Here is a 27,947-nt window from a genome sequence, read left to right as displayed (position 1 = left end):
CACTTTGGGGTCCAACTGAGGATGGGTTTTATCAAGATAACATATTTAAAACAATGCCCAGCTTCGTATCAGAGTCTAGATTGCCTCGATCTCCTGAGCTCTGCTTGCGGTTTGGTCATCCTTCAGGGAGCTGTCAAGATTTCTTTTGGCCTGTCCTCTCTCATTCATCATCCTCATTAGCAGCCTGCACAACAACACAGGGTACATGCAACATACAGACAAACACACGTGTCCTTTTTTAAAAGGAAAAGACTCAGAAAATTGGAGGAATGCAAAAGAACGGCTTTTCACTGGGATGCAGCTTTTCATTACCAGTCGAGCTTCTCATCAGGTTCAGGAAGCCATTGGTAGGGCTCATCTGAGAGATGACTGCTAGCGGATCCCGGCCCAGACTCTTGGCTATTTTCGTGGAGAACACTTCAGTGTAATTGCCTTCCAACTGAGGCTATATATTGTTGCTGAGAAAATTGGAGCGCAGCACAGACCTCTCCTGCTGCAAACAGGTTTTCATTTCCCCCTAAATAAAAAAAGCAGGGAGAGTGACAAGCTTTAGGATGTAAATACCAGCTTGGCGCTGAACAGCCTCCTGCCATTTCGTGAAGGGGGATATTGAAAGTGCAGCTATTTGCGCTGTTTAAAATTGCAAGAGTAGTTTATGTGCTTCACAGAATCTGTAAAAAGTCAAGAACAAGCCAGCGTCTCCTTCCTGCTCCGTTCATATCCACCGTGACAGGCAGGATTAAAATTGACATTCATACTGGATTATTATTGGCGTGGCTGCATAAGAGAACCTCTGTGCTTGAAAGTAATGAAAGAATTAGAGAATTGAGTGCAGGAATTCATTATCTTAACCCAGTGGAAATGGTCTCGATTGTGAAATGTAGGATTTGATGAACATAGATATGAATCCTCCATAAAATGTGTAAAATTGCTGGAGGAATCATCTTGGGAATTATCTTGATGTATTAATTTTGGTAGTGACATGATTAGATGATCATTAGATTTGCTACATTAAAACGCAAAGGCTGAGGCTTTGCTTACGCTACCATCTAAAGGAACATTTCTTATTATCTTGACATTTTATATTTTTGTGGAAACCGTGATACATTTTATCTCAGGATTTTTTGATGACTAGAAAGAACATAATTTTCTTGAAATAGAAACCTTTTGTAATTGTCTTTACTGTCACTTTTGATCAATTTAACACATTCTTGCTTAAAAAAAGAATTAATTTCTTTCAAAAACACACACACACACACACACACAAAAAAAAAAAACTATGGACATTTGAAAAGTATATATTGTACGTTGAACAATATATACGTGTGTATTTTCAGCTAACTCAGCGCGCTAACAAATAGAAAAACATAAATTAATACATAAATATAGACATAAATGAATACATAAATACATACAGTGTATCATACAAAGTGGCATCTAGAAACTAAAATACTTTTTCTCAGAACTAAACAACTAGATAAACCAGCTAATGTTTTGTCATCAGGGAATGGTTTAAGATTCAGAGTTTACGAGCAAAATTCATCTTACCTAAAAATAATCCTTTTCCACACAATCTTCAAATCATATTTATGTATATTCTGACCTACTTTTCAAAGTTTCCTTATTTTTTAATGAAAGAGAGACACTTTTGTCTGAGTTCTAATTTAATACTCAAATTCTGAGTAAAATAGCAATATCAATTAAGTCTTTCTTTCTGTCTGATCGGGCACGGTTAATAATTTAGTTGAATTTGACGAGTGTCTCATCTATTCGGTAGCAATTTCCTGAGCAAGAGAAGAGAAACTGATTGATGGCCTATTGTCGGAAATAAGTGAGACCTCTTTCCCACGAAACCAGCAGTTAGGAGCAAACTTTAATCTCCTCCTAGTAAACATTCATCTTACCCTGAGCAACATCTCTCTCTGTCTGTCTCTCTCTGTGGTTCTTTTGGCATCTCGGTCGGTTTAATTAACTGGGATTAGAAGCCACCACAGTGTCTTCTAAGGCTGGTTTATGAGTAGCACACTAAGAGGTCATCAGGGGTCCTACATGAAAGAAAATCCCATCATACAGAAGCAAACACTCGCTAAAGCTACTTATGAAGTCTGAAGGCCAAGTCTTACATTTTTAATCTTTGAAAGAGTCTGGTCCTTCAGCTACTGATATAATAGCTGAATGATTTTCAGTTAAGTGCAAATTCTTAATTAATAGACATGGCAAAGTAGCAAGAGTTTAACAGGAAAAAAAAACTGTTCTCAGACTAATTTAAGCAGCCTGTAAAGTGTGTTTTATAAGGTCAGTTAAATTTTATTGCAATATTCCTCTGTCATGCCATACATCCTGTTCATATTAATAGCTTGCTATGAATAGTGTTTTGGATTCATTACACATACTTGCTGTCACCATATGTTTGGTGTACTGACACCACAAGCTGTCTGTGAACATGCATCACATCACTCTCAACTCACAGATAGCATCCAGAAAGGATCACTACAGTGTGTGTGTGTGTTTCTATTTCAGTGATGATGAAGTAAAGATGTTCAAAAATAAATTTTGAATAAAAGCACTAAAAGGCTGCTGGAAGTCATAAATACATGTTTGTCCTTAAACTAATATGGGGCATATCAATATGCTGACAACAATGGCAATAAAAAAAAAATATTGTTCATAAAGTCTAGATGCCCTTGAAAATGCCATTTTAAATGAGATAATCCATCAAAGATTAAGCGGGTATCGAAGTGCAGCATTTCTCTCAGAATTTGCTCTAATTTCCTCAGACCTGGTAAGACTAAAGAATAGGGAAAAGTCTTCATTTGACTTGTCTTCTTTTGTAATGACCATTCAGCTGATTTCTGTCAAGTGTTCCAGACCTTGATGGAAGCAAATTGGGGAAAATTGGTGTTTTGTGAATTTTCAGAGCACCAAATAAAGCATGAAGCCATGAGAGGATGAGCATCACGGTGTTTTTGCCATGTTTAAGGGGTGTTCTAGCTCCCTTAACCATGGTAAAGTCGCTGTAACACAAAACCTAAATATATATTGCTTTTATACAACAGCAGTAACATCATCAAAATACACCAATGTTCAATAAATAGGTACATTTATTTGATTGGGGTCAGTTATAATTCATGAACGAAAACATTTTTTTAACATGATATTGATTAGATGATATTGATTGATAGATTTTTGAGGTGCACTCTTGTCATAAATTAATCTATTACTTCTCCTACATGATTTTTAACAAAAAACATTGGTAAAATATCTATTTAGGAGTCTTAGACCTTTCCAACGATATGTAGTTTGTCATGAATAGACTAGGTTTTATTGTAATATAGTGAAGTAAATGTAGGCGTCCCACAGAGGGGACGGGTGACAGTTAACAAACTACTTCAGTTGTGTGTGTTTAGTCAGATTTACTGAATAGAAAGTGTCTGTGTGCCTGTCACCGCATGTGGAGCTTCAAACCTGACAGAAGTCTTTTCAAACAATGGACATTTTTAAAACAATCATCAATTGTGTTGATAAATCTGTTTACAATGACTTTTCAATGTGTTTTTCCCCGAGTCAAAATATACTCAGCTTGAAACTCTTCATGCAGCTTTGCAGTCCTTTCACTAGCAATATGAATACTGTAGTGCTGCACTGATACTGTTAACATGGTGTCGAAATATGCACTGCTTCTGCATGTGGTGTGAGAAACACCTCACTATAAGCTGTTTACAGTTTCCAAGCAACCCACTGTAGCAACTTGTCACTTTACTAAACAGTAAAATTTGCAATAACAAGTATACATTCAGCATTGAATGCAGCTCATTGATCCAGAATTAAGATTTGGATCTATACAAGTATAATCTTCTGATACATAAAATGCAGCCATTGTTAGTGCTGTCAAATGATTAATCGTGATTAATCGCATCCAAAATAAAAGTTTTTGTTTACATAACATATGTGTGTATACTGTGTATATTTATTATATGTATATAAATACAAACACATGCATGCATATATTTAAGAAAAATATGTTATTTTATATATTAAATACATTTATATATAATATAAAATATGTATAAATGTAAAAATTTTCAAAATACTGTATGTGTGTGTATTTATATATACATAATAAATATACACAATACACATACATGTATGATGTAAACAAAAACTTTTATTTTGGATGTGATTAAATGTGTGACAGCACCACTGATTAGTATACTAATTTCATATGCATTCCTTTCAAAATAAAAGTTTTGTTTACAATTGTCTTTGTTATTTATTATGATATATAAATACACACACATGAACATTTAAGTTCCTGATGGTGTGAGTATATAATATAAAATATAAGACAGTGAGTACACATACATATGTAAACAAAAACTTTATTTTGGATGTGATTAATCGTGATTAATCATTTGACAGCCTTTATGTAATTTTTTGAACAGATCGAGGAACAGACAACACTGTAATCAAAAATAACTCTGCAGATGTCTGAGAGAAATATTGCCCAGAACGAGCACACATGGTCTCTCCACGTGATGAACGAGCCTCTGTGCATTTCTGTTCTACGTCTCTTTCCCATTCTTCACATCCATCTATTTTTGGTCCAGTGCTGTTCGTTATTTGTGGTACCACCTGCAAAGCCTTTAATTAGCTCACATCTGTTTCGCTCTCTCCCAAACTGATGCACTTGGCACCCCTCCACTGTAAAAGACCATCATGAAGCATAACCCCCCAAATCAAAAGGCCATCAGGACAAAAGGAAGCTAAAATTGCTAATACTGGATTCTATGAAGATTGCAGAATGAGATGTCGTATTAGGAGCGGGTGCATTTTTATCTAACACACAGAGAATGGAGTCTTCAAACAAAACCCTCGTCATGTCGAGAGAAGCAAAACAACAGGGATTAAATATAGATTTCTCTGCTCTTTGTCAGCCAAGGCATTCTCAAAAACAAAAAGCAATCAATAATGCTCAAAAGAAAACGAGAAATGGGACAAAACAATTTTAAGAGCATTTCAGCTGGGACTTGTTTCTGTTCTGCTTTCAAGTCAGAATTTATTTTTAAATTTTATTTTTTTTCTTTGTGTTGCAGGCCTGCGCCGGAGTTACTCGTGCAGCGTTTGCAACGTAGTGCTGAACTCCATCGAGCAGTATCACGCGCATCTCCAGGGCTCCAAACACCAAAACAAGTGAGTGTGGATTTTCTGTCCGGAATGATATTCCCCTCTTTAAAGTCTTTCCAAGAGACTGCTCTCTTTATAGTCAAGGAGACTTAATGGAGTTACTATTAATGTTTCATTTAAGTAGAGTAGCAGAAATAAAAACAGAGAAATTAGAAAAAAAAAAAATCAAAAGATCAAATTTAAAGGGGTCATATGGTGCAATTTAAATTTTCCCTTTCTCATTGGAGTGTTACAATCTATAAAGTTGCAAAGACTAAAGTCTTAAATCCAAAGAGATATTCTTTATAAAACTTAATTGTCAACCACAACCCCCTAAAATGGCTCATTCTAACACACCCCCACATATCTACATCACAATGTGGGAAGATTTGCATAACACCCCCCAAATGTTAATGCAAAGAAAGAATGTGTAACATTTATGCTCTCTGTTGCCACAGCTGCCATGTTGTGGAGACGCTGTGTGTTTCGTTGAAGTGAAACTTTGTTTGTTCTTCCAAAAGAGGACATGACTAGAAATCAGTGGTTAAGTTGCATTTCAACACTGTTCCAGAACAGTCCAACCCAAATATTCAGATTTTATGGAGGATGAGGACTGTTTCCTGAATCATTAGCCTGCAATGCGTCTGTGGCACAACGGCTGTTTCTATTAAGTTGGGCAGTTCAAACTTCAAAAATCTGACTCATGGCCTGTAGGTAACGTTACGTTTTTTTATATTTAAATAATTTGTCAATGATGATTCAAACGCGAGTTTTGAGCAGCAGAGTAGGCTTGTTGTTTCTCAGATCACAAATGCAGACATGGTTTTATGTTTACGCAGCACGATACGCAACGCAACGCAACGCAATGCATAAAAAAACAGTATAAGTCATTATAATCAGTAATTATGTCCCCACTGGATGCAACAAATGCCTTGATTGTAATGGGTTGTATTGGTTTTGTCTCATCTAGTGATGTCCTGATCGCGAATGAATCTTTCTATTTAACCGGATCTTCTTAGTGAACCGGTCAAGCCAGTTGACCAAATCAAACTGAATCGTTTGAAATGGTTCGCGTCTCCAGTATGCACTAATCCACAAATTACTTACATTATTCAGTTTATAAACGTGCCTTATACTCCCTCTGACGCGAAATCAACCAATATCCCAAATTATTCAGTTACTCCTAACAGTACATTGACTGAACTGCTAAAAGAGAACCGGTGATAGGATGTGCACGAGCAGAGCAGCTGGACCGAGTCTCGTGCTGCTGGCCTGGAAGACGGCATAGTATGTTAAGGGGCGTAACATTTTCGTCACACGCTTGAGGAATTCGGCCAATCACAAAGCACTGGATAGCCGGCCAATCAGAGCACACCTCACTTTTCAGACCGATGAGCTTTGTAAAAATCGACGCGTTTCATAAGGTGGGGGATAGAGGAGAAACTATAATGTACATTATATGGAAAATAATGTGTTTTTTTTTTACCTTAAACCACATGCATTATACCAAATACACAAGATATATTGTTTTTTTAGCAGCATCAAACACACATCTGTGTCTTGACAAATCGGACTGCAGTTTATGACTTTGTGAAAATGTAATTTAATGCCATTGCAGTATAGAAAAACTAAGGTGATTCCAAAAAAGATGATACAATTATATAATATAAAATATAATTATTAGCATATTAGAATGTTTTCTGAAAGATCATGAGACAATAAAGAATAAGAATAAATGATATACATTTTAAAATATAATAAAATACAAAACATAAATATAAAAATCTATTTTTTTTTAAATTGCAAAAATATTTTACAATATTACTGTTATATTACAAACTTGCATATATATAAATGAAAAAAAAAAAGAGAGCGAACAAAAATATTAATATTTTATCTAAACAAAATGGTTCCTGGAATGAAAATGTCAACCTTTAACTGTAGCTTAGAATTACAAAATCATTAAAAAAAAAAAAAATGCTTTTGCTTTTACCAAACTGTACTGTAAACTAAAGGTTATTGGTCTTTAAAAAAAAAATAAAAGGACAAACCCATACTTCCTGTTTCACAACAGTAGTTTATTGATACAGTCTTTAAACTCTTTCATCCTTCTCTTTAAATCTCTTTTTATCCCTCATGTCTTCTTTAAGATTGGCTTATCGGTCATATTTCTTATACATAACCTGACATCTACTGATTCTGTCTTCAAAGGGAATATCAGTGGTCGCATCAGTTATCATAGTCTGCTCAGGTCTGCTGCCTCCTGTTGAGTTCAGTAGAAATCAGTGCGATACTGCCATAACTTTACACACCACACAGACAAATCATGCAGGATACCTTTATGTCTGCTGTTGACTGGTGGGATGTCTGTGATTAAAACACTCTGACTTAAGGCTGCAATTTTAAAACATCAGATTCTATCTTTCTTTGAACTCAAAGCACAACTCCCTACTAAGAACCATGGGATGGTAATGATACATTCCCATTAGCCTTCTTAAAGGGACAGTTAACTCAAAAAACAACTCACCCTCATGTTGTACCATATGCTGATTTTTCTCACAAAAGGAGAGGTTTTGGAGGTCTTTTCCATAAATGCATCTGCCAACCACCAAGAAAGATATCAAAAAAGTCCTTATTCACAGAAAATATTCCCCATCTGCTGTAGCTTTCAAATGTTTCAAAAAATGTTTGCGGATAAATGATTATAAACATCATTGGTTCATGTGACTAAATGTAGTTATCAAACCAGACTTTTTATGCTTACTATAAACAGTCATTTGGAAATTAGAATTTCATCTTATTCTAATAAAGTCTCTTTAAGGGAGATTTTTAGGTAACATGTAATGGAACAGTTGATTGAACCTTTGTACAATAATAATAATAATAATAATAATAATAATAATAATAATAATAATAATAATAATAATAAATCCATGTGATTTTTTTTTTTTTGGAGTGTATTTGATACATCAGGCTTTTAAGGCTCATATAGTAGGATATAAGAAAATATAGAGCTCATATTTCCACTTGCGGAGGAAAAAATCCTTTGATTCTGAGCAAAAAAAAAATATGCAATTTGGTGCAGTTGCTGATATTTATATGGCAAAAAGTTCTGATAGCTTGCAATTCATTAGAGGTCTTAGAAATGTGCATATCAAATATATACAGTATAAATTTGTTTTGCATATCAAATATATATAGTAGAATTTGTTAACTTGGCCAGCAAAATGTTTTTAACCAGCTTCACCAGTTTATCTTTCTGATTAAGTGGAGGAACAGCTAAAAAAAAAAAATCATTATGCTACACAAGCTATTTTTTTCTGGTAAACATTTTGCCTAAACATCTAGATTAGCCTGAACCACCAGGAAAGTTCATGCTAGAATACAGTGGTTATTTAAGTAGGTTGGTATAACATGATGTTTTCTATTCAGACTGAGGTGGGTAAACATTGCCACCTGTGAGCACTCAGAAACAATTAAAGTCACTTCTTGTTTCCGTCTGGCAGAGCCCTCTGTGCATCAGCAGTGGTGTTTAGTTGATCTGCCACCCCGTTTGCCTCCAAATGCACCCAACCGCCTCTGGCAGGACATGCCTATCAACCTCGTAATGAATTAAAAAAGATTTAAAGTAAGAAAATTAAGTAAGAGAGAGGAAATGAGGTAGCAGTGCTCCCGCTGTTTGTCCAATCACATACACGGTTGAGAGAAATGAACCCACCTTCATACAAGGAACTGTCAGGTTTTAGGCTTTTTAATCGTCTTCACTTCGAGGCAGCTGGCCCATTTCTGCAAGCTACGTGAGACGACTACAACCGCTTCCAGCAACCCCTAATTGCTCTTCACAATAAACCAATTGATTAACATGCCAACAGAGTCGGGGTTGGGCAGGAGGACTCCAGCTGAAATCCAAATCACTACTATCTTACAATCATTAATTGTAATTAGAGCTACATCCTCTCATACGAGGAATCACTGACAGCCAGGAAGAGTATTGATTAAGGAGGATGTTTCCCTATCTTGTCACTGCAGCGGGTCTCTGCGTATTCTGATTAAGCAGAGGAAAAGTTCATGTAAGGGTCTGTTTTGAACTAAGACAGCAAAAAAAGAGCCGTTTTTGTCTTGTAACCCCCTGCAGAACATCAGCACTCAGGATGCTGTTGTGGGAGGACAGCGTTTCCGATCTGTGCCCAACACAAGCAGCTTCCTGCTACATACACATTAACTTTCTTTGTTGTAAACGAACCGCTGCAGTCCACAGCCGGTAACATGCTTTGCCAACCTGCATTTAGCAGTGAATACAAACCTCAGCAAATGGAGAATATTTATTCATAATATAAAATGTGCCTATATATTTATATATATTTCTTAAGATGAAATTTTCATAAAATGTCCTTTCTCTTTCAAGTTGCATTTGTAAGCCCAATTCATCTTACAGAAGCCATTTATATGGACAGCTGAATGTGAATTAACTGGTTTATGCATTAAAACAAAACAAAACAAAAAATCCTGCGCTGTATCTTTTTGGTGGTTAAACATTGCATATATTTCAGTTTGTCAGCAGTTTTAGCTGCTTTAAATTCTGAGTAGCATCCAGTTTATTTTATAATACTATAGCATCCATTGTCCTTCAGAATGAGGACATATACAGTACACTGAGACACACACACACACCATCATGGGGGCCATTCTCTCTCATGCTGAGAAACTTTCCCTCACACACACTCATCAGAGGGACTCCAGAGGCCCGTCCCTCTCATGCTGAGACACAGACACACACTCTAATCAGAGGAGCTCCAGGGGCCCGTCCCGCTCATACTGATACTCAGCAGATGGGCAAAAGGGGTGTAATATTTGCCAGGTTGGTTTCATTATGTAGGGCAGCAGCCAAAAAACACCTGATTTCATTTTAAACTGCCAGCTTCACGCTCTTCACCAGAACTTTAGCATTTACAGTCTGGACTGTTGCAGGTTTTTTTGTGAAGTGCATAGTTTTGAGTGAACTCTTTCTTTTGCTAGCATCACTAACTTATTACAGTATTTTAATGTTCAAGGTCATATTTGGAATTAACCTTTATCACATACAAAGGCACAACAGATGCTCATAGAAACCCCAGCTGTGTTTACTACAATTTCTTCTGTTTTGAACCTGAAAACTACAAACTGAAGTTGAGTCAGGAAGAAAAAGAAACAAATAAATGCAATTGTGAGATAAACCTGCATCACGCATGACTGTTTCTGTTTGGTGTCAGTCTTTATGGTAAATCAGAGAGTATTGTTCTCTGTGGGCATTCTGAGACTGACACCAGTCCTGATTGGAACCAGTCAGAGTTGCTGAATCAAAAATGTCCAGAGTTAGGTAGTTACAATTTACTGCTAAATGTTCAGCAATGCAACATTTATAGCATGATTCATTAACTGCAGTATGCTGTGGTGCCTTGTATTGGATGCATAAAACTTCAACTTCAAAGGTAATAGTATGATTCATCTTTACGTAAAGATTCATCTTCGGGGGGGAAACGTTATGCATATAATCACAAGCTGAAATAGGCTGAATTAATATATATATATATATATATATATATATATATATATATATAATATATATATATAATATATATATATATATATATATATAGATGTAGAACAAATGGAAAAGTAATTTTATTTATTTTTTAAATACACAAAAATAAAAAACACTTGTGCACCAAAAACTCAAACTAAAATTACAAAAAAAAAAATTAAATTAAAAAAAAAAAATACAAAAAACCCTGCAATAAGTAAAATCTAAAAATAGTCATTTTCAAAAAAACGACACACAAAATAAAAAAGTACTTGTGCAGCATAAAAACTAACTCAAATTAAAAATATAATTTAAAACCCCAAAACAAAATAAACATGTCAGATAAAAGCTATAATAATCAATGGTTCTGATGGCTATAAAAAAAGGAACAAATCCATATCTAATGATGTCTATCAAATTAAGATCTGAAACTTTAGGCAATTAAAGCTCATCTGTGAAGTCGTTATCATAATTATTAAGATAATTTGCAAAATCTTATGGTAAATTTGTCAAGTGTGCAATAAGAGGTTGAAAATGTGCTTCTATTGCACCAAAGAAAAAAAGAAAAAAGATCTGACTTTTCCAATGCAGACAGATTTTATAGAATCAGTATTCAATATACTGTGAGTCGTAAAGTGTTTTTTTTTTTTTTTCCTCACGCCATTAAATAAGAGGAACATTCAGCCAGAAGGAACTGCTGCTAATGTGAGGGAAATTGATTTTTGAAGACCAGGAAGGATAATGATAGCAGTCTAAAAAAAGTCATAAATGAATCATGAATTCCCGTTCAGCTGTACAGGCTGGTTGGAGATCTGCGCGTCTGAACAAAGACAAAAGCTTAACTCAATGTGAAAGGTTCTATGGCTTTTTTAACGACTTTAACGTCACCAGAAATGCCCACTGGATTTAAAGTAGACATTATTGCCTCTTGATTCATGGTGAAAATGTAGAATTGGACACCAATGTGCAGATTAAATGCTCAGCATGTCCTCTCTGACTTAAGGGATGTTTCTTGTCTTATTTTCCACTGTTCAGTCTCATATTACACAATCAAGCGTTCCGTGAAGAGCAGCAATGACAGTCCAAACTCTGATGGCTATAATTATCTGAAAAGCAGGAACGGAACGTCAGAGAGACTTCCTGCTTTAGGGGGCGGAGGAAGAGCTGTCACACACCCTGCCACCCCCTGCTGTAGCCCGTATGTGGAATGAGCTCTCAATCTGAAGTTAAATTTTCACCTGTCACTACTGCAGGCTTCACAAAATCGTTGGTGTTAGATTCATGGAAAAATTAATCCAAAACTTACAGTTGTTGTCATGTTGCTCCAAATCCATACAGTATGTTGTTATTTTCTCAAATCAAATCGAGAACATATTTACAGAACTTTGATTTTAGTGAACTACTCCAGTGGTGAGTGAAATGTGCATTTTTGCATCAATCTACCTGGTTTTCATCATGATGGAAGTAATCAAGCGCTATCAGATGGCCACACATACGGAACATTTTCGGTTCAGCACACTTAACCATCAGCATCTCTTCTGCATGAGCAGCATTTAGCCTCTTGCTTATATCAGAGTTTAGTTTCAAGGTGACACTGTAGGACAGCTGATGGGCGTTCACACATAGTTGAAATTTCAGCAATTTGCAGTTTCCAGCAATGTGAGTGACAGCAAATCCTGAAGGGATGCAATATGGGTGTGTCCTTCAATGCAAAAAAGTTGAAAAAAGTTTAACCTCATGCAAATGAAAAGAAACAATTCTATCAGTAACAGTGAATACACTGAAGTGCACTAGTGTCATTGTTATGAAATACTAAATCAGCTATTATATTTACAATTTTTATTTTGACAATTTAATTGAACAACCGATGATGGACAAAGCTCTTTGCTTTAAATAAGATCTTTATGATATTACAATTTTTAATACCATAGATATTTCATAATTCTTGTCACCAGTGTCAATATCCCAAAAGAACTAATACTAGCCTAAAATAATAATAAAAAAACAACTCAAACTCACTGAAGACAGGTAAACAGTCAGCAATTAAATAAGAATAAGAAACTATTTACAAAAAATACAGTAGAAAAATAAAGAAATGCTACAAACATTATATAATTAAATTTATAAAAACACTGCATATTCTTTACTGTGTAAATTAAATATATATTTCTTCTCATTAAAATGCAAAAGTGATTTAGTTAAGAGCAGTGAAAGATTTTCTGTTTTTTGTTGATTGATTAACATGAACGACTGGAATATTAGACTGCTGTCACTTTAAGAGCTGCCTCGATCCAATATACATGTACAGTTATACGTTTTCTTTCTTAGCTGTTTGCTTTCACTTAAGAACAGTAGCCCAAAATCTTCACCAGATGACAAATTTCTACCGGTTAATCTTGTCTACCAGTATATCGCCCACTCTTAATGGAAATATTGAATAATAACCCCATTAATTATATTAATTATAAAATTAACGGGGGGAGGCGTCATCTCACCCCAAGGGTCTAATTTTATCTTTTTACTTCAAAAATACAAAAACATTGATGTGTCCACAAAACCTTCATTAACAAATAGACACAAGAAACATTGATATTCAACCTAATACAATGTCAGAGGTTGCTATTTTCCAGAGACACAAAATCAGATCAGTTAACCTAAAAACTTTTCGACTGACTGTGTCTCACAAATGTTGATATTCAGATGAAATTTAACAAAAGAGTGTCAAGAAAAAAATGGGGGGATGGGCATTTTACAATATTTGTCTTTTAACTTACACTGTAAGTAATATATAACATATATATTATTTATAACATCATAATACTCGCTTGAAATTAAGAATAAATACATAAATAAATAAATGTTTGTTTCTTTTTAGTTATACCATACAGCCACTCAGCAACCTCAATCAATACAGTCAGTATGTGTGAATGCTTCTTTGTTGCGCAGTACCCAGGCACCCAGACCTGCATTTTCAACACTTCAGGATCTAAATCATTGTCTCTTCAAGTGCACATTTAGCACACTCCAAATTTAGGGATAATGATATGGCAGATAACGAGCAGCAGTTTGATTCAAGCTGTGCTCTTACATCCTCAAGGAACCCTGTGATTGTCTGCGCATCCTTCCGACTCTGATTTAGCAGAGTGGATGATGCAGTTACTCACTGTCCCCAGCACTGACCTCTGACCCCTGCAGACTGCCAGACAGGTTGTTATAATCAGCCACAGACAGATGATACCTGCAGAGATGAAGCTTTCAGCCGATCGTATTCACTAGCTATTACCCCGACCGCAGACTGCCTGCTCTGTTTGTGTCTGAAGCACAGTTGGTGGCCAGTGATAGTCTCACTACACTGTGACCAGAGAGCTTGTGGTACAGGGTCACGCCAGGCTGTGCTGACAGAATGTGTTAGCAGTGCTTACCCGCCGCTGGCCAGTGTCGCCCTCTCTAGAGCTCTAGGGTGCACCGCTGGAGGAAGACTGCCTGGTTTAGCATCTGCATCCCACTCCCACCGCGTCCTCTAAAAGCATTATCCCACTCTCTTTCTGCCACCGAGGCTTGGGCCATCATTTCCTGTAGCGTCACGCTAACTCTGCTGAGTCATAGCGCTCACACCCCAACTCTCACTCCGCCACAACACGTCAGCCAAGATGCAACAACCACACTGTGCCGGTTTCAAATTCACGCACACATCTCCCTCTTAGGACACATAAAAATAGAAACATATGAGACGAGCATTAAGATACAATAAGAGCTGCATACATATTTAAAAAGGCTCTGAGTTTGACTTTTAAGAACGCATAAAAATTTTGAGTGTACGGAGCGAGTCAAATTAGGTGGGAATGAGTAGATAAATGCCATTCCTTTGAGCATTCTACGCAAGAATCCTGAAAAAGTGTATCATAAATTGCTTTTATGGAGAGTGGAGTGTTTTCAACACTGATAATAATAATAATAATAATAAAAGGTTACATGAGCATCAAATTAGCATTTTAAAATGATTTCTGAAGGAACACGTGACACTGGAGACTGGAGTAATGGCTGCGGCTGCCATGAAATGAATAAATTACGATTTAAAATGTAATAAAATATAAAAAACAGTTGTTTTAAATTGTAATAATATTTCACAATATTGCTGTTTTACTGTCTTTTTGATCAAATAAATGCAGTCTCGGTGAGCATAAAAGTACGGAAGAGGATTAGGGCCAAGCAATAAAAAAAAAAAAACATCTTGAGATTGAAGTCATTAAATTTTGAGAAAAAAAAAGTCAAAATCAACTGATACACTAAAGTGACCTAATTTGTGATTTTCTTTCCAACAGGAGGCCTTCTTATATGCATTGTGCTCATAAGAGTTGCACTTTAAGTATGTTACCTAAGGAACTTGTGGTCTCCAAAACAGACAATAAGCGCTCTGATTTCAGTTCATTTCCTCCTGCAGTTGCAGACACTGGCTCATCTATAACATTCACTCCATCTAATATTCTCCATCAAAACAGCAGGTGAAAATGGATCCTACTGCCTCAGTCTAAACTCTGTCGTGCGTTTCAGTTGTTGGATTGCCAGTTGGATGTGCTCTGCAGGTGAAAGTCAAGAAGAGTTAAACACATGCATTTGGAGCTGAAAGCACATCCTCTTTACCGGATCCCCTCTCCACCCACTAGAGTATATGAGCAGTACAGAGTAGAAGCGTGGAAGAGGAGCTGCATGATTTAGCCTGGAGCAAGGAGTGGTTTGGTTGAAAGTCAGAGTGCCTGTGTTTTCTCTTGCTCCAGGATCACTCTGATACAGCTGTGCATGTCATTTTAACGGGCCATTATGCAACAATGAATAAAGTAATAGCAGCCAGAATGGGAAAACAAACATACATTTTTATTATTTATGGACAGAAAACTATCAAATACAAAATATACAGTGAAGATCAAAGACAAATGTACACAGGTGTAGAGACAACAAAATAGTCATTGTAGACTTTTAATAAAATACTGTATAAATCAAATAAACTGCAATAAAACAAGCAATAAAATAATATAAAGCAAAAAAATAAATAAATAAAGATTTAAAGTGACATTATATTTAGTAATTCCCTTGGAAAACCTGGATATTCAAATCCATTTGAAAAAAAAATCTAAAATCATTTTCTAGTTATGTCCAGCTCTAAAATATTTTATCAGGTAGAAATTGCAATTTGTGAATATATATATACATACCTTTAGAAAACCCTGTAATCAGAAAAGTTGTGTAAATGAATTGGTGTAAAAAATTTAAACCCTGAAGAATATTTAGCTATTGAAAGCTATGGAATATCAAATTATGGAATGTTATTATGTACATCATTTGTAATTATTTTCGTAAATTATTTTAATATATTGGGGGCCTTTGAGTCAAACAGGTTGAATAGATAAACTTAAAAAAACTGAACATTATAGAAGTTAATGATATTTTTGAAAACAACATAAAGGACTTTCCTATACTTCTGCCTCTTGAAAAGCTCAATCTCAGGTGAATTCTGATTGGCTGTCATTGTTTTTATTCATCACATGGAGAAAATCTGAAAGTGATTCCAAATATATAGTTCCTCTGTGTCATTTTAGTCGTGGTGTGGATTTCCCTTTCCTTATAGCATTGCAACGATTATATACTTCTCGTTATAGTTATCATCCCTGGTGTGAACGGCCCTTCACACTTGAAGATTTCTCTCACCTTTGAGCACAGAGACACGCAAAGTAGAAAACCTGAAGTGGAGCTGGAGCGGAGTGATTTTGAGCGAGGAGTGCAAATATCTGCCGCTCCAGTCTACTCATCGTCACAGCGCTCTCTGCTTTTTTTCTTCCCACTACTGTGTTTTCTTATCTCCTTTACAGCTCAGGAGCACACAGGTCTGGCCTGCTGTGATTACACATCCTTTATCTTCCAGGCAGGCCGGCTCCGGCCTCGCTACATCACTCGACTGGGCTTTCACCTGAGCTCTGTTTGCTCATCAGCACTCTTAAGGAGATTTGTAGTACGTGGCCAGCAGTTGGATAAGTCAGTGATTTAGTGTGGGTGAGAGCAGGACTGCTGACAGTGTGGCGTTTTACTACAGACGGTGAGGACGGGGCACGTGAGAGCTCAGGATTCGGTGATCTGTGACCCATTTTCTGGGTGTGACGATAATGTGAGTGAAGATACCTTTGTCTCACCCCGTGAAAAAAATGGAAAAAGGGGGAGGGAAATAGAGGATGAAAGCAGACAGCAAGAGAATGAGGTTGCAGAAGGAGGAGGAGGAGGACGGCAGGATGCTTGAACAGTCGTGCTGACTGATTAGATGAGAGAGGTGTAATCGGAGACCTTCGCGTTGATGTTTAGACCCTCTCCTCCTGCTATCGATCCCTTGGGCTGCCTGGAACAAGATAGGAGGTTCCAGCTCATTGGGCTCCCTCTACCTGTTTAATCACTCTCCCCAACTGCAGTCCGATTCCTCAGAGGAAACCCAGAAGACCGGGGCTGTGCTCTGGTGGGACATAGCTGATCTGTTGAGACAAGACAGCGTGTCTTGTCGGGATTGGGAAAGATTTACAATAAGCCATTATGTGCCAGTGAGGATTCAGATCACAAGTATGCAAACTCAGATGCTTCTAGCTATGCAAGCTCAAATTTCACGTTGTTGTTTTTCCAAAAAAACGTAAGAACAACTTAATGATGCAACACAAGTGTGTGTTTCTTTAGCGTCTGTGACATTTCCCAGGGGTTCGATTTTTTCTTGTTATATGAATATCCCATTAAAAAAAGTAAAAAAAAAAAAAAAAAATCTAAATAAATGAATAAATACAATATAGAAATTAATACTAAAATTAATTGTGATTAATCATTTGACAGCACTAATATGTGTGTGTGTGTGTGTGTGTGTGTGTGTGTGTGTGTGTGTGTGTGTGTGTGTGTAAATAAATATAAATATAATATATATATATATAAATAAATATAAAGCATCTGCTAAATGTCTAAATGTAAATATATATTAAATTTAACATACATTTATTTTGTATTACTTTACATGTATGTGATTGTAATTTTAGTGATAAAATTGCAATTGCAATTTAAAATGTAACTTTAAAAAAGTTTGCTGTGTTTGTTTGTTGGCCACAAATTGCCCAAAATATTGTAAATATATAACAATATGGCTTAAAGAAATATATAAACAAATTAACTAATAATAGTTCATTAATATGCCAATTGCTTGTATTATTTTGTGAAGCCTCCAGGGGTTCTTGAAAGGTGCTATAAAAATACAATTTATTATTATTATTATTATGAATAATAATTTTATATATTTTAGTATGGTACCATTTCACTGTAAAATATAAAAATCAAGTATTTAAGAACCAAGTTATAGGCCAAATTATATAAATAATTTCTATTTTATAAATTGTGCATCACTATATGTAAGTATGTGCAAAACAACAGCATGCTTGATTGGTCATATATTCACATCTGCATTTGCATTCTAGCATCAACTATGTTTCTGGCCTCAGAGTTCACCTGGCTCACTCCAGGGGAGCAGGAACTCATTCACAGAGGAGATTGCTCATGATTGACAGGCACAAATGAGTTTCATCTCATTTTCCTCTTACATAACTGAGGAATGAGCTGCCTAATGTGCGGCTGGGTGCTGGGCGAGAGAGAGTGGCTTTGGGGATTAAATCATCCCGTCTCCAGGGGACGAAGGGACGGCAGCTGATGCGGATGCGGCTCCTGCTGGATGCGCATGGAGTCGTGTAAGGAGCTTTGGTGGGGTGACGAGTACTCGGCTGACAGTCACTGGGGATTAGTTCCCAGTGCAGCACAGGCATAAAGAGAGGCTGGCTGTAAAAACACATTTCTCTTCCCGTCCTTCAGTGGGGGCTAGCGTGGGTCTTTAATCTGACTGCCTTCCTCTATTGCATTTCAGCTTTTTCAACCTTTCCTGCTGCATCTTAGAAGTCTCACAAAACTACTGGCTTTGCATTAAAGACAAGTTGCTTTTAGCAGTGTAGTTTCTGTGCAATTTTTCATGCTAAAAATGACACAGAATGCACATTTTAAAGTAGCATTGTTTTTTGTAAAATGTGAACTTAGCATTGTTTTTTAAATATCTGCAAATATATTATAGTATTTTATGCTTTAGTACACTCAAACAATTACATGCACCACTTTTAAAGACAAGTTGCTTTTAGTAGTGCAAATATATGTTAAATTTTTCATTTTTTAAATATGATTTATAAGCATGAGAGTTCAAGTGGTCATTTTTAAGCTCTCATCTCTAGCATTCATAAAGCTGAAGCATAATTAAATCTTTAAAAATAATATCCACATTAAGAGCATAATTTTAGTGGCCCATCCCTGAAAAGTTTTATTTATTTATTTATATTTACTGCATTCAAAAGTTTTTAAGATGTTTTTTTTTTGGGGGGGGGGGGTAAGGTGAAGAAATAAATGTTACAGTATTATTAAGCAAGGATGCATTCAACTGATTAAAAGTGACATTATAGACTTTTACACTTACAAAAAAATTATATTTCATATTGATACTGTTGTTTTCTATTTCAGCCCTCTCACCTTTCTGCTGTATCTTAGAAGTCTTGCAAACCTTGGAATACAGACGTTGTATTTTGTAGCACAATATCTGTTTTCATCTTTGAAATGTGATAAATGAGCATGAGACTGCAAACTGGCATTTTTAAGATTGCATACATCACTAGCATCCATAAAGCTAAAACATAGTTAAATCTTTAAAAAAATAGCTTCTCTTAACTCTCTTGGAATTGTGCCTTTTAAACCCCACTTAGTGAAATCCTAGTTAGGACTTGAATTATGCTTCTTAATATTGCTATAAAAACTGGCATATTTCAGTTTTGTAATGGAGAGATGAGTGCTTCCTAACCTCATAATGGATTCGAGACACATTAGCAAACAGTTCAACTCAAATTGCCTTAGTTTCATCATTTACTCATGATGCATGAGTTAGTTTATGAGAACACTGGATATTAGAAGTGGTTCTTTTCAGTGTGATTACGAAAAAGATTCCTCAGGATGCTGAGCAATAACGCTTGGATTTCACACCTTGTTAGGTCTAGTGTGTAAATACACTTTAAACGGGAGAGTGCGTGTTAGTGTTCACTAGGGAGGGATCTAACAGAAGTACCATCATATATTGCATTCCCTGATAGTGTCTTTCAGTAATCGCCTAGATTGTTCACTTCAGAGGAGGAATATAAGCTGAAATGGCTTTTTGAGATGCTAAATGGTCCAGTATGTTTCAAGACTCCATAGTAAAATTTATTAGTAGTACCCTGACAGGTAGTGAATAATGAAGATACTCTAAACCTATTTTTTAGGCTACATGTGACACATTATGTATCTCTTTATTTGTCTATGCCACCCTGGTCAAGGCTGCACTAGCTGTTTGTAAAGAAACATAGTGTTGTCAACCCAAGGGAAGCATCTAACAGAAGTACCGTCATATTTTCTTCCATGATATTGCCTTTCAGCACTTGTGCAACTGCACTCATATTCATCGCCTAGATCTTTCACTTCAGGGGAGGACAGAGGAAAACAAGCTAAAGTGGTCTAGCTCACACAGGCCCTCCTCTGGGTTTGTTTTCCTCTCGGCCCAGCATGCAACACTTAAAAATATGTGCTGGTAGAGAAGCATGAAGGATAAACTATAATTTGAGATGCTAAACAGTGCAGTAAGATTCCTCTCCAATTACTTTCAAACTTTTCTCCCTGTGCCCATGCGTCAATAAATTCAGTATTGACTAAGGTTAAACTGGTCACTTTTTGTGCAATGAGAATGGCATCCAAATAAAGAGAAGTCATTCTGAGACTGCATAATGGAGTGTAATTTTGAGTGGCCTGTCCTTAAAAAGTTTGGGATTAAATAAATAAATAAATACACACATACATACAATTATTCAAAAATAATGCATTAAATGGATCTTTAGTGAAAAGTTACACTGAAGACTTTTAAATTAAGAAAACGTAAATAAATTCTGTTCTTTGAACAGAATCCTGAGAAATCCTGAAAAAAAAAATAATAATAATACAATTATCACATTCTCACAAACATTTTAAGCATTTTAGCAGTTTTCAACATGGCTAATAATAGGAAATGTTTCTTGAGCACCAAATCAGCATATTAGAATGACTTCTGAAAGATCTTGTGACACTGAAGACTGGAGTTATGATGCTGAAAATTTAGCTTTGCCATCACAAGCCTAATGGTTTGTGTGGGAAGTCGTGGCCTAATGGTTAAAGAGTCGGACTCCCAATCGAAGGGTTGTGAGTTCAATTCTAGTCCCGGCACGAAATGAATTTTGGGTGAGTGAATGCACATACATCAACACTCTCCACCTTCAATACCATGACTTAGGTGCCCTTGAGCAAGGCATCGAACCCCCAACTGCTCCCCGGGCGCCGCAGCATAAAAAAATGGCCTTCCCACTGCTCCGGGTGTGTGTTCACAGTGTGTGTGTGTGTGTTCACTGCTCTGTGTGTGTGCACTTCGGATGGGTTAAATGCAGAGCACGAATTCTGAGTATGGGTCACCATACTTGGCTGAATGTCACGTCACTTTCACAGTAATAATATATTTTAATATATTTTATTTTTAAAAAATATTTTAAATTGCCCCTATTATGGGTAATGAAAGGTTCATATTTTGGTATTGGGAGTCCCAAACAGACTGAAATGCATGCAAGTTCAAAAAAACACTTTCATTGTCTTATAATATGCATTTATTTTTACCTTACTTGCTTAAAGACTCCCAAACGATTCGCTCAATGATTCATTTTTCCAAACCCCTCCTTTGCGTGACGCTAATCTGCAGTGATTGGTCCGATTGGTCTCATTTCAATTTTATAATGCCTGTAATGCCTGATAAAAAGCGCCATTTGTGAGCACAGTGCTGCTTTGTGTACAGGTTACCGAGAAAAAAAACTAAAAAAAAAAAAAAAAAACGCTATTTTTACCGCTCCAAAAGCACCATCTAGTGTCAAAGAATGAATTTGCATTTTCATTCAGACCAACAAGAAAAAGACCAACAAGTGGGCGGGCAATATGCTAATGTTTCATGTAGATGTCAATATGAAACGGCTTGGGATTCATTTTAAAAAACAACTTGTTTCAATGATTCAGAGTCGACCCTTTCTTTTGAGAGATATCTTTATACACAGTGCACTTTCAGATTTAAAACTTTGCAGGATGTTTTGATTCACTTAGAGCTGTCTTTCACACTGCATGAAAGGTCATTTTCAAAAATCCATAATAGGAGCACTTTAAAATAGGAAATAGTTATTTTAACTGTGGAAATTCCAAAAGAAAAAAAAATTAAAATGAGTTATTTAAAAAAATAAATAAATAAAAAAATATTTAATTAAATGAAATAAAATACAATTATTTAATAATAATTGAACATTTTGATTTTTAATTTGCAGGTTCAGTGTTTCATTATATATATACATGTAAAGCTAAATATATTTATGATTATACAAGTCATATACAATTAATCATGATAATTCAAAAAACGTTCACCTTCAACAGAGTTCAATATACCATAGTACATTTTTTAATAAATAAATAAATAGGCCAACTATTATTCAACAAGGATGCATTAAATTGATCAAAAGTGACAGCAAAGACTTTTAAATTACAAAAAGTTACAATGTTATGTGCAAATAATCATGATTAATCAGATGATTAATCAATGCAAATGATTACACCATCAACAAATTTACGTAATTAAAATGGGAATGTGTGCATTGATGATTGTAATTTAGAGTGATATAAAAGAGTTTGATATACCATAGACCATCACTACTACACAGATACATAGATTTCAATTAAAATATTGATTGTTCACCTGACACAAGCTTACATTGCCTGTCTGCACAGTTTCAAACAGTTGCCAATATGTCAGGGCCCTTAAGATAAAGCGCATTCTTCTGCAGGCCAGCAAGCTGTCCAACCTCAGCCAAAGATCAAACCAAAGGCACACCAATACTTCACCAGGATCTCAAGAGATGAGTCAACAGTTGACAGGGTTTTTTAAAGCTCATGTAAATAGGGACCCGGGAGCGTCCAGAGCGAGTCTGGCCTCACAGCGACGCTGAAGGGGAAGGCTGATGTCAGTTCCTCTTTCTTCTGCTGTCACTCCAGCGGATTGGAGCGGATACAAGAGGATCGTGACCCCTCTGGCGCCCTCACATACAAACACCTCTGACTCATTTTGGCAATGGCTGATTGTGATGGCAGTTCCCCTTCACCTGGGATGTCAGGGTTGGCACAGTTTCCAAGGTGACGGCTGTCTCCATGACTAACTACAGAGTATATCCACACCATACAAACATGTGCTACTGCATTTCTCAATAAAACACACGCCAATCTTTTGATAAAACATCTGCAGAGCTAGTATACAGTAATATCTTGCAGGCATATTAAACTGTTCCTCTGCAATGAATGGGTGCCATCAGAATGGAGAGCCCAAATTACAGCTGATTAAAACAGGTAGTGCACAAGTAATCCACATTTTAGTCCAATATAACTTTGTGAAGCAAAAGGAATTAGTTTGTAATAAAACAAATCCAGAATTTTTAATGAAATTTGCAGATAAAAATACAAGTCCTTTATCCATAATATTGCTTTCTCCAGTAAAAAGATGTTTTGTCTGAATCAGGAGAGAAATATGCACAGATTCAAGCACAGTTGCCAAGCGAATACATACACACAAAAGAGTTCTAAAAATATGAATTTGATGTTCTGAACAACTAAGCAAGGACTTTTTAACGGAAAGTTTATGTGGATAATGGAATTGCATGGACTGGGCCATATGGAGCGCTGGGAGTTTTCCTGTGGGCCGCTGTAAAAATGTGGGCCGGCCCACTTCGTAAATATATAGATAAAGAATGTAGCTCCCATCAGCAGATGAATGGCCCGTGCAGAACACTTGAGTCCTATTAATTTTTTTTGCGCGCTCTGGCCAAAAGACTATCTGGGCTTACTGAGTGGCTCAAAAGTGCTCGTTAATGTCAAAATGTTTGAAATAGCAATCAAAATCGAAGAAGAGGTGGGATTTATGTTCACAGAAAACTGAGCTGCGCGGCAGTTGAATGTGAGTGGAGGTAAGATAAGCAGCTGAATATGACAAGACTTCAGCAATATTTGCCAACTGTTTACGATTTAAAAAAAAAAAAACTCAAATGACAGACGTTATTTTTCAGGGATGCAAAATTCTACTGGCCTTTTTGAATGTTTATGCCATTTACGTTTAAGATAAGAATGAATGTTTGTAAATCTCTAGCCAGGCTTTCTTCTGTAACTTCAGTGTCTAAAAAAATTGTTTGAAAAAACCCGTTAAAATATAATTCACAAACTTCGCTGGGAACACTTGTAAATCTGAAGACTTGCTTTCAAGTGCCGTGATTAGGAAAAGATGTATTAGGCTATAATAAAGAAAGAAAATTTGCTAGTTCACATGCATTATTTTACACTTGGAGAGAAATAAACATCACACTTAAATACCAATAAAATAATAAAGCAGAAAAACATCACAATCAAACTACCAGTAAAATAATAGTGTAGTGAAATATTACATTTAAATTTTAATTTCTGATTAAAGCTGAATTTCAGCATCATCAGCCTATTTCAGACTTCAATGTCACATGATCCTTCAGAAATCATTCTAATAAGCTGTTTTGTTGTTTTGCTGCTGTCACTTTAAAAAACAGTCCACATTCTGCACTACATTCCAAGACTTTTAGAGCAGAGTGTTGTGTCATATGGACTGATATTATGGTAGGCATTAAACTGTCCCACTAAAAGAGATGTGGAAAAAATCTTCTAAATTATTTACTATTTGTTACATACACCATTAAAGACAAATTATAATGTAAAGAAGTATGCCAGTCATTTATTAATGTTAAATATAAGAGAAAAAAAAAGATAGCATTTTAATTTCTGTATTGTGTTATAATTTTAGGTTAGTAAGTGGTATTAAAAATTGCTCTGTGCAATTGAGCTGGTGGGTTTATGGTGGGCCGCTCTGTGCCAGAAACTCCAGGGCCACTTTTTAGCCCCAGTCCGCCCCTGTTCACAATAATAGTGTGTTACTATTTTTCTGATCAAATAAATGCAGTCTTGGTAAGCTTAAGAGACTTCTTTATATAACCCCAAACTTTGGATCCATAGTGTATATTGGTGATAAGCTGGTCTTTTCAGCAGGGACATTTAGCAATTGTTAGCATAAGTAAAGCCAAATCTCAGATTTGCACATTAATCATTGCCATCTTTTTAATTTTCCTTCTCCACTTTGCTCTAAACGCATATATTTTGGTCTCCCATTGGCTTACTAAGCTCAGATGTTTGGCAATTATTTATTATGTTTGGGAGGAAATAAGAAAGAATCCATTGGGGGGGGGGTTGGGCATATAAACGTCTGGAGGAGTGAGGTGCAGAAAGTTAAAGGTTCTTTCTATTGCTGGTTCTATTAAAATCTGTATTTCTGTCAGAATGATTGAAGATCGGTCTTCGTTTATGAGCCATCAAAGAAACTAGGTTAGGTATGGGGCCGAAACTCTGCAAATTTTATTCACTGTATTGTGCTCAATGAACTGAGTCACTCTATTCCCTCATGGCAGCTCTGATATTCTCTTTATAACTCTGTGGGTGAATTGACTAAACACTTCTGCCACTTTAGCATGCGGCATTTCAGCACCTGCAGTCCAGCTTAACCAAGCATGGTAAAAAATGCCTCAGTACTGAATGCATTGTGCTATTACTATTCACTATTACTATTCACATAAGGCTGGTGGTAAACAGAATGTTAAAAGAGACAATAATTTACTTTTTCTACCAATCTTGGCAGCATCAAATTACAATGATTCCAAATTAGGATCAAGTGATAAGAGGATAATGGATAAACTATAGACAAACAAACAAAACTGTAGCTTATCACTGGGACAGTTCCTTCAAACATACACATTATACTTTACTAGCCCATAAAGAATGCATATAGTTAACTTAAGGGTGCATAAAAGCACATTAAGGCAGGGTTTTTTTCAAACTTCTGGATGTGAGGGATCCTCTAATATGAAGATTCTCTTGCAAAGGACACATATCCTAAAATATAAAGGCAGCCATATATTTTAAGACACACTAATATGAGTAAAAATACACAAGTATGCTTTTTTAACATTTTACCCTTGTGCAGCTCATAGTTAAATAAAAGTCCTGCCTTGTACTAATTTGCAACTTATAGAGGTACAGATAAAGTGCAAAGGTGTACATCTGCGGGTACTGCAACAGTGACAAGCTAATGGTATTTTTTTAACACATTATTACTGATGGGAAAAATTGCTATCAGCATTTATTTTGTGGGTGTGTTTGCACAATTACCTAATTTGCATAATCTCTTTAGTGTATCAGGTGCTAAAACAAGCATGCAAATAAACAACGATATCAGCGGGCACAGTTCATTCCCCACTGTATTTTCAGTCAGTCTTCTGCAGTACGATTTAGATAAGAATTATAAGACCGTGGTAATTGTAAGGTTATTCTACAGGCAAACTAGCAGATGAGCAGATTTATTTTCAGTCCTGTTTGGGCAAGGGTGCTGAGAATGACCTCCCTAGAGACTGAAGCTTCCCCAGGTGTTCAGCTGTGGCACTGTAACAGGCTTGAGGACAGAGCTCAGGCTCTGGATTTTAATACCAACAGTCCTGGTGGCTAGATTTAGTCTTGCGCATTTCTCGTAAGGGTATCTCTGTGTGTGCAAATTGATGTTTGAAGAAAGAAAGGGAAATATTCACTGGAACAGTTTATCTTCTGTGATGGATTAGATAGATGAGAGTAAATATTTACACCGTGTCATTACATGCAAGCCAAGAAATATCTATCCTGAAACAATCTCACAGTCTCTCCTCAAGCTTGGCAGGTTTTACTGAGTTTCAAATGAAGACATTTTAATGAGGATTTTTTTTTTGTCAAGGTGAAAATTACAATAAAAATCCTGATATTTCTACCTCTAATCACACTGTGTATTTGCATTGATTACCAAAATCAATAAGTCATATAAAAGCTTCAACAAATATGTATATTGAACAAAACCTGCTATTTCAGCTTTTTGAGCTCAAAATAAATCCTCCATAATCATAGACAGTATTGGGGAAGCTTTGAAAGTCAAGCAACACAATTTAAAGTATCGATTCTTCTGAAAAAAACACTTTCCATAGTCTTCAAACAAAAAGACAACAGACAAAAACTAAACTGAAACTACTTGAGGGTGTAATTTATTTTTAAATTATTGCATGTTTCTCAGATATTTGGACCAATAAATGTCCATGACTGTTATTAGTGGCCTTAAAATTGGATTACAACAATCAATCAATCTTCATTAAGAGAATTTATACAAGACAAAAAAGACAATGAAAAAATAAATCAAACAAAAGGAAACCAAAAATGACAAACAAACAAAACCAAAAACAAAACCAAACCAGACCAAACAAAACGAAAAAAGGAAACCAAAAATGACAAACAAACAAAACCAAAAACAAAACCAAACCAGACCAAACAAAACGAAAACAAACAAAACAGAAACCAACATCAAACAAATCAAAAAACCAAACCAAACCAACAAAAAACTAATTAGTAAAGGTTATTTGTAACTGAAAAAAGGGGTTTTGAAAACAGGAATGTTACTTAAACATACTTAAGTTAGTAAACTGGCTATGTTATAAATATTATATGATTATTGATTTGTATCTTCTTTTTTTTCTTTTTCTTTTTTTTCAGTTTAAAACAGCACCAGCAATGAAGAACTGGAAATACTGAAGCTGAAACAGGAGAAACAGACAAAAACGAATTGTGTGTGAACTCATAAGAAAAGACGTCTTGTTTGGCCACAGGAATTGTTCACCTACAACATCTGAGGTTCCTCAAATGTCAAGTGTTTTATATTTTTTGTTCACAATCAAAAGCTCAAAGATCTACTTTGGGAATATCGTCCATCCTTCCATGAGCATAAAGGATGCCTATGATCAATCCAGTGACATTCATCATGTAACATGAGCGCACCAGCCTGAACAGACATGCAGTGGTCCTGCTACTTTTATTTTTGCCTTTCAAACTCTTGTATGCAGTGGCCTGTCATTTTCTCTGCTCTTCAAACGAGACATCGCTGGCTTTGGCATGCCCATGACAGAAAGAGATCATC

At 35.9% G+C, this 27,947-nt stretch overlaps 1 protein-coding gene and 1 long non-coding RNA gene across 2 annotated transcripts in view; one reads left to right on the top strand and one right to left on the bottom strand.

Moving 5' to 3' along the window:
- zgc:171482 (zinc finger protein) overlaps positions 1-27,578 on the top strand; it is an 88,289-nt gene extending 60,711 nt beyond the window's left edge. The window contains exons 6-7 of the mRNA XM_042737403.1: positions 5,094-5,190; positions 27,527-27,578. Coding sequence (XP_042593337.1) covers positions 5,094-5,190; positions 27,527-27,548 — 119 coding nt within the window. The 3' untranslated portion in view covers positions 27,549-27,578. The remainder of the gene's footprint in view (positions 1-5,093; positions 5,191-27,526) is intronic.
- LOC122139464 lies at positions 74-14,284 on the bottom strand. Its single transcript, XR_006156325.1, has 3 exons — positions 14,146-14,284; positions 313-517; positions 74-184 (listed from the first exon to the last, which is right to left on the bottom strand). It is a non-coding gene; the product is annotated as an uncharacterized LOC122139464 (long non-coding RNA).
- Positions 27,579-27,947: the final 369 nt, after the last annotated feature.

The sequence above is a fragment of the Cyprinus carpio genome, chromosome B13 (assembly GCF_018340385.1).
Source record: "Cyprinus carpio isolate SPL01 chromosome B13, ASM1834038v1, whole genome shotgun sequence".
In the NCBI taxonomy this organism is placed as follows: domain Eukaryota; kingdom Metazoa; phylum Chordata; class Actinopteri; order Cypriniformes; family Cyprinidae; genus Cyprinus; species Cyprinus carpio.
This window is presented reverse-complemented; position numbering and strand designations above follow the sequence as displayed.